The sequence below is a fragment of the Anopheles aquasalis genome, chromosome Y (assembly GCF_943734665.1).
Source record: "Anopheles aquasalis chromosome Y, idAnoAquaMG_Q_19, whole genome shotgun sequence".
Classification (NCBI taxonomy): domain Eukaryota; kingdom Metazoa; phylum Arthropoda; class Insecta; order Diptera; family Culicidae; genus Anopheles; species Anopheles aquasalis.
In genome coordinates this window covers 5,310,700-5,318,825 of record NC_064879.1, presented here as the reverse complement: position 1 = coordinate 5,318,825, position 8,126 = coordinate 5,310,700, and the positions used below count along the sequence as shown (strand labels likewise).

The following is an 8,126-nucleotide window of genomic DNA, read 5'->3' as shown; positions in this document are numbered from 1 at the left end:
AAGGGGGGACTTCGGTGTTTTCGGGCTAAAAGAAAACTACAAATCGATACTCGTTAGAAAGATTATAAGTTTATCTAGGTAGCCTTGGAGAGGTTTTGTTGATATTCTCATTTTTCGATTTTTGGCAGGTTGTTGAAGTTGAAAAAGTGATGCCTTTTGCGATTCTGCCAAATAAAACGAACTTTACATAACTATTTTGAAAAAAAGTATCAACAATTTTAATGATAGGACGGGACTACCTGGAAAAAGGTGTACCGATTATGTGTTAAAAATTTCAGATCGATCGGTCGAGTAGTTTTTATGGTACGATGGGCACCGACTTTGAAAACGTTCTTCAAAGTAGCGGGCTGCATGGAGCCTTGTATGAAACGCGGATTATCAAAAATCTATATCTTTGTTAGTTTTGCTTCGATTGATCCAAAACCTTTACATAATACTCTTAAAAGGATAAGCATTTAGGGAAAAATGTTAAAAATATGTGTCACAAAACAAAATTAAATACCGAAGTCCCCCCCCCCCCCCCCCGGTTAAAACCATGTCCAGTTGCGCATGCCTTGAACGCACCGTTCGGCTTCACCATCCTCATCATCGACTTCCTACTTCCGTTTTCCCTTCCCTTCACACTCGTGCACGCTCTCTATCTCTCTTTTTCTCTCTCTCTCTCTGTCCTTGACTTTATCCTGTGATCCTTTTCCGCTGCATCAACGGCCGAGGAGAGCTGAACGCGTAAACGCCCAACGATCGACCCACATTCATCATCATCGTTGAATCGACAGACCTCACTGCTCATTTTCCATCCACTGTACCTATCGATGCCTGCCCTGTATCTCTATCTGTATCTCCATGTTCCGTGGCGGTCCAAAGGTCCAAACCCCGATAGACGTTAAGATGATAAGCGTTTATCCCTGCGGCTATCCCGGCGGTTGTACTATTCTGTCGATGGTGTTGTAACCCTCTCACCCACACTTTCGCTGTTACCTGTTTCATCTGTAAAAGTGTTTGGTTTGTCTGGTGCGCGAACAATGCAACCTGTGTTCCTGTTTAGTTTAGTTCCCGTTTGCATCGTGTAGATGTTGCTGCTGCTCCATTTTCTCCTTGTGTGTATGGTGTCTCTTTTTTTCCCCTTTTCATCAACTACTCTTCCTAGCCCTGCAGAACCCCGTAGTGTCACTCTACCTTCCTCCCGCTGTCCTCTGTTCTGTTCTGTTACTCATTCACTCCATGCCACTCCCCTCATCCTGAACAGGACTTTTTGGTTCCGTTTTTTTTTGTTGGGTTATGTTTGTTGTTCCGTGTTCCGATATGTGTGCTCGTGTACATGGTTCCATTTGTTTTTGATTTGATTTGATTTTTGTATACATTTCCATTAACTCGATCATATCTTTCTTTTTTTGTGCCGGCCGAATACACGTCTACCCAATTCATGCAACACACCAACAACACCACCACCACATCGCACACGCTCGAAGTTGTAACATTTTTGTGGTGAGGAAGGGGAAGGGGACTCGGCTGGGCCCTCCAGAAGATCATCATGGCTGGGCAATCAGCAACCTCACGCTTTTCCCCACCCCCTTCTGTGTATATGATAACACCGTCACCATCGGCGCATCTTGGTCGCACACCGTTGTAAAGTGTCCGCGAACTGTCACTCAGAACCCGCATTTCACGTGCACACGATTACCCATCAATTATCGAATTCATCTCAACCTCCCCCACCAGATCCCCACCCCCCCTAAACCCTCACTTGATGTATATTTGAGGTTCGATGTACAGTCGACGACGACGACGACGACGGTGCCATTGTGTGACTGACCCATCTGACCGTTCTTTTTCCGTTTTTTTTTTTCGTTTCTTCCGTTTCCTTTTTCTCTTTTTTCTTTGCGACCTTACCCGTTTTCACACCCTCCACCCCCCCCCCCCCTCCCCCCTATTGTCATCTTCCGCTGCACCCCCCCCCACAACAACAACAACAACACCAACGAATAACGTTCCACGGGGGTGGCCTGCAGTAAGAAAAAATCTCTCGCAACGGCTGCAGTTTAGATTTTTCCAAAACATGCATAGAAAACAGACAACCATGATACAGTGAGGAGGTGTGTGAGTTGTGGCGTCGGGAGCATTTTTTGCAGCGGAAGCGCCCTCCTTCCAGCGCCACTACCACTCCACTGTTACCACTACTACTTCTACTGCTACTACTTGTTCTTCTACCACTACTACTACTACTACTCGTACTCTACTCTACTCCATCACTGCTGCTGATGCAGTACGTTCTGTGTTTTCGTGCCGACCGTGATCCACAACACCGCTAGTAGCCAGACCTCAACTTCTTAGTCGCTAGCAGCACCAGTACCAACAACGCAGACGAAGCAAAGCACCCGAATCCAATCTATACAGGCACACACGCACCCACCCAGCACAGTCCCACCCATACACAGTCTGTGAACAGTGAAACTATCGAAGAAAAAACCCATTGTCAACCACAAGGGATCATGAAACAAACAAACAAACAAAAAAAAACAGCACCGGAACAGCCGCGCGCGACGGATGCTGGAGGGCACCGGGCGAATGGTGCCGATAAATAGGATACTATCCTCTAAAAGTAACTTGGTGTTGGACGAACCACGCGAAACTACTAGCAACAGCCATAGCAACATGAAAAAAAAACAACAATGCAACAACAACAACACAGCAGCAACCACACCAGCAAACAACCCTACATTTCTGCACCTGACGCAGTGAGTGTGCGCGGAGGTGTGAGTGTGATCCTGGTCGGCAGGTATACGAATTCATACGGCTTGCCCATTTTTTTTTTTTTAGTTTCTTTTCTTTTTATTGGATGGTTTTTCACGATCCACTCACACGATCCCACCAAGTTCACTTTTTTTTTTCCAGTAACACACCATTGGCATTGGCAATTCGATTGTGCGTTCCAAGTAGCTTCGCCTTTCAGGATGCGCTCTAGCTGCGCCCTCGAAGCGTAACACAGACACTTACACAAAGTATCGAACCGATCTGGTTTTGCTCACGCGGCTGATCGCTTACATTGCATGTTTGTCCAGTAGCAGCAGCAGCAGCAGCAGCAGCAACAATTCACCGGATCAAGTGTGATCATAAACCATCCCCATCCCTACCTCTACCAACTCGTTTCCCACTAGCAAAGACGTTCGTTTCAGCCATCATGCCATCAGGATTTTCCGTTCGAGCAAAGAAACAAAACAAACGAACGAACGAACGAAAAAAAAAACGAAACAAAGGGACAATAAGTCCAATTGCAAACTGCTGTGCGATGAGCCCACTGATGATCAGTTTAGGGCAGGCACGAGCAAAATCCGGAATGGATGAAATGAACGTCTACGGGGATCGATTGGGATCGCCGATAATTAATAATAATTAATCGCCGCCTGCGCGCCTGCGCTACCCTACGATTCGCACGGGTTTCCACTAACGCTGCGCCTTATCCACTGTCCACCGGACCACCCTCTTTTTCATCTCATCATCTCGTCTCTCTCTCTCGCGCTACTCTCCCTTTTGGCTTTTGCATAGCGGCAATCGCTTTTCGAGAAAAGCGTCCCGCCCGTAACGGCAACGGAATGTGGAATCGGCAGCATCCATTCATCCCCCTAGCCACCACTCTCTCTTCATGTCGCCCCCTTCACCACCGCCTCCCCTAAAAACCGATTGGCTACACGTTGCTGTGTTCCGTTCCGTGGAAATGCACACAGTCTCCCTGTGGAGTGTTTTTTTTTTGTTCCTCCCCCCCCCCCCCCGTGTTTGCGTTTGGTTTGAAGTTTTCCCCCGGCCACCCCGGATTCTGCGAGCCCGTTTGTTTTTCCCCATTTCCCCCTGGTTACCTGGTCTGCGTTCTGGTGGCACGGCGAGCGCTAACCTCGGACCTGGGCCAAGCCAATTTGTTTCACCTTCGCTCCCGCTTGTGTTGTTTTCTTGTGTCGTTCATCAGCACTAGCTTTTCCCCTGTCCCCTTCTAATTGATTTTTTGTTACTGTTCACGGTTTCAGTTTGAGCGTTTCTTATTGGTTTCTTTTGTTGTTGTTTTGTATTTTATTTTATAATCGTTTCTCTTTGTCCACTGCGTCGCTCTAGGTAAGGTGAAGGAGTAACTGATCTCGTTTTCTCTTTCTTTTTTTCTTTCTTTCTCTTTTCTTTTTCTTTACATTTTATTACCATAATGACTCTCTCTCTCTCTCTTCCTCTTCTCCATTCTGCTCGGCCACTTTCCATTTTACCTCTTTCTCTGTCACGAATTACCTCAACGAATCTTAACTAACCTAATCAATGAACCGGTTTGGTTATTTTGGGGCTGGTTTTAATCACTCCTTTCCGTCGGTTTATTTGCACCCCCGTCTCTCACACACTCTCAATTCCAGTTCGAAGGCCACGCTATAACATGGCTAAGAATGTAATTTAAAGCAAAGCAATGTGCATAAACAGTTGCCTCTTTACATTAAATAAACAAACAGAGAAAACAAAAAAAAACAAATAAAAACCAACCCCCTCAAGGCTCAAGTAGCCACAAGTCGCCGCGCATTAGATCCGGTTCCGGTAGACCAGCAACTCACCTCACACCTTCGAGCTGACGTCGTCGTGTGTTGTGAGTGAGTGTGTGTGTGTGTGTGTTTTGTAGACAAAACCCCCGTTATCACTGCACGCATTGGCAGCGGATCGGAATCGTATATTGTGTAATTTAGTAGACGTACCGTATAATTGTTAGAGCAGAGCAGAGCACCACCAGAGCCGCTAAGGGCTGAGGGCTATTCCGACCCCGCTACTTCCCCATTCGAACCCCTCCCCCCCCCCCCCCCCCCGGGCAAGTTCCCCCTTAGGGGAGAATTTGTTGTCAATATCACCAGATCAACTCACCGTTAGCTACTACTGCCCATTGCCGAGCGCGAGCACTTCCGCGAGCCTGTCCGTTAAGACGATAAACAAACCGCACTGGTACCGCGTCCCTAGCCGCAGGATCACCAGGCAACAGCAGCAGCCTTTTCTCCTTCACCTTCACACACAGCACCTCCTTCCTGTGCCCGGAACGATCGATCGATCGGTGATCGGTGGTGGTGTTGGCGATCACAGCGCACACACGTACACACTCATCGAAGCCATACGCCTGTTTGGCATCTAGCTGCCGTCAGCCGTCTGCCCCACCTCAGTGACGCCTCAGTGAAGTATGCAGCAGCAGTGTTCCCCGCGTGTTCTCGTATGTCGCTTTGCTCACTTTGCGTGTGTATGTGTGCGCCCATTATGACGTAACAGCGCGTTGTCCTTCCCCCTAACAAGCATTTCTCCTCGGTTGTACGCATCCTGCCTTACGACAAAACTAACTGCAACACCTCCTCGGCATCTACTGTAAAAAGACCCGTTGTTGTGAACCACCACCACACGCATCGCACAACAAATGTTCGCAAAGCTCTACTAAAACCACTACGCACTGACGCCACTAATCGCATTAACGTGCCGTAAATCGTAGGGAAAAGACATCCCTTTTGTCTTGTGGCGCTCGTTCCGTTTGTCGTTTGCATATCGTACCGCGCTCATATTCGGCTTCTTCTTCTTCTTCTTCTTCGGCGGTCCAATCGGACTAGCCCCCCCCCCCCCCTCCACCCTGCCCCATTCGCATGCGTGACCGTATTTCTGTTGTTTTCTGCATCCCATCCGGGCAATAAAAATCGTTGCAAAACAAACGCAAAAAAACAGGAATGCAAAAATTGCAACATCCGGATTTGTGTGCTCTGTTTTGAGAGCGAGTGTGATTTCTCCTCCCTGACATTCCACCCCACCCTGGGGGGCACTGATGATGTCCTTTTTTTTCTTTCCTTCCCTTGCTTCCCTCTTCTTTCAGTACGCCAAGCACGCCTTAATCAACGCAAGTAAGACGCCGATCGCCGAACGACACCCCAAAAAACCAGCTTCCCCCAGCAAACAGCAACAACAACACCGCCGCCACCACCACCGCCGCAGCACCACCCTGCCCATCCCCCTTCTCACCACCGAGGTGTAACAAGCGGAAGCGAACGGAACGATCACGGGCCGTCACGGGTTGGCCGGACTGGATTTCGCTTTTTAGGTTTTCCGTACCATCGGCGATCGTGCAGCAACAGCAGCAGCAGGATCACCTTCGCTGCTTTTGAGCTAGAATTAAGAGGAACACCAGCTAGAGAACTGCGCCTAAACGAGGATGTGATGAGGCGTTCAATCGCTCGTTCGTGTGCACTGCGGTATTCGTGCCGCTCCTGTTCCCGCTGAGCCTTGCTTAAAAAACCACACCCTACGCCAGGCCACCAGGGATCGGCCGAGTACGGTGCGCAGCAAGCGAACCAAGGCGGCGCATCGGCGCTTGTACTATTTTTAAATTGTGCTTGTGCCGGCCGACCGGCTCCGTGAGCGCGTTTTTTGCTTCTATTTCTACCTTCCCATCTCCCCCCCCTTTTTTTCGCGTCTTCTTGTTGTTGTCGACATCAACATCAGACACATGTTTATCCTTATTTTTGCAAACATTTTTTCTGTCCGCGTAGAGAACGAAAATGATAGAAAGGGAAGAGAAAGAAGAGCGCAAAGGCGAAAGTGAGGAAGGGGGGAGGGGAGGGGGTGAGCGAGAACAGGAGTACTACTGCTATTACTATGCTAGGCCAATGCTACAATGCGCTTTTCCGCGTTTCCACGATTACCTTACCGAACATGAATGTTAAAGAGGGTGTGCAGGGGGAGGCGGGTTAGCTGCGGCTGAACGCAAGCCTGAATCCGAATACCCGATCAACGATCCCATCGCCCACCGGTGGAGGTGGCTTTGTCGCTAACCCTTTGCCGCCCTTAGTTTGCTTGTGCGCGTCTTTGCGTGTCGGATGGTCATCGCTAGTTAGGGCTCCAAGGCTCGGTTGCAATACGTTTATATCCCAGATATTCGCGCCCGTACGTAGATGGTTTGTGTTCTTTTTTTTTTTTTTTGTTTTTCTTTTAATGATTCGCAATAAGCGGTGTAATCCCTGTTGGTGGACGCGCCCTCGGCTCGCGGTACCCCGCGATCTTTCTATTTCTTTCTTTCTTCTTTTTTATCCATTAAAATTAAATTATTCACTTTGTTGTAGCGAACACACTGCTGCTCAAGGCAAGGCTACCATCTGGACAAATATTTAAATTATTCTTAATTCAAAATACCATTTAATAAAATATAAGTGAACAAAACAAAGGTGAAACCTTCCTGCCCCGCCGTTTTGGGGTGCGTTTTTATCTTTCATCTTTCAATCTTCATTTACGTAAAGTTCGACGGTTAAAAAGTCAACGGAACCCGTCATTCAGAGAATGGAGAACAGGCCGCTAAAGCAGCACCTGGAATGCTCGGAAAACGCTAGACAAAGAAACGAAGAACGTGCATGTGTTTGTTGCTATATGGTCCATCGTCTTTAGTTTATACGTTCAATCGCAATTCGTAATCATCTATTCGGATCATGTTTTTAAACCTCTCCCTATTAAGGGGGGCTTCGGTGTTTTTGGGCCAAAAAAAGGCCCATTTATGACGATTTTTTGTGCCGTAACCATTCAATTTGATTTCTTCAAGTAAATGGCAAATTAATCTACAACTTTTGAAGAATATTTGGTATTGTTTTGAGCAACATTAACTGAAAAATTAATCCATGGCATCAAATTTCGGTAGGCGTGTCGTCGCAAATGTACTTTTTACGGTGCTCATTGTAGCGACATAACGGGTCATCCGAAATATACAAATCGATATTCGTTTGAAATATTATAAGTTTATCTAGGTAGCCTTGGAGAGTTTTTGTTGATATTCCTATTTTTCGATTTTTGGCATATTTTTGAAGTTGAAAAAGTGATGCTTTTTCTGATTATGCCTAAAAACAAGATTTTTAAAGGTTTGTTTAGAAAAAAGTATCAATAATTTTCATACTTTAACAAAAACTCGACGGGGTTCCGTAGATAAACTTATAATCTTTCAAACGAGTATCGATTTGCAGTTTTCTGATGAACCATCACGTAGATACGATGGGAACTGTTTTTGGTGCGAATCAAAAGACTTGACCCTTAAGATTTACGCGACGAACCCGGTTTGATCAACCGGGAGTTTAACTTCAAAAATCTGCCAAAAATCGAAAAAT

General features: G+C 46.9%; 1 protein-coding gene across 10 annotated transcripts in view; it reads left to right on the top strand.

Moving 5' to 3' along the window:
- The window catches only part of LOC126579943 (tropomodulin), a 25,914-nt gene extending 18,943 nt beyond the window's left edge, over positions 1–6,971 (top strand). For 4 of the 10 annotated variants that reach the window (XR_007608482.1, XR_007608481.1, XM_050243724.1 and 1 more), the window contains one exon: positions 4,386–4,571. Coding sequence is in view for 3 of the 10 variants with exons in the window: in XM_050243725.1 (XP_050099682.1) it covers positions 4,386–4,426 (41 nt within the window). In the remaining 7 variants the exon portion in view is untranslated. Of the gene's footprint in view, positions 1–2,009; positions 2,777–4,385; positions 4,572–5,857 lie in introns of those variants that run through there. The other 6 variants (XR_007608477.1, XR_007608483.1, XR_007608480.1 and 3 more) reach the window with 4 other exon arrangements.
- The last annotated feature ends 1,155 nt before the right edge of the window (positions 6,972–8,126 follow it).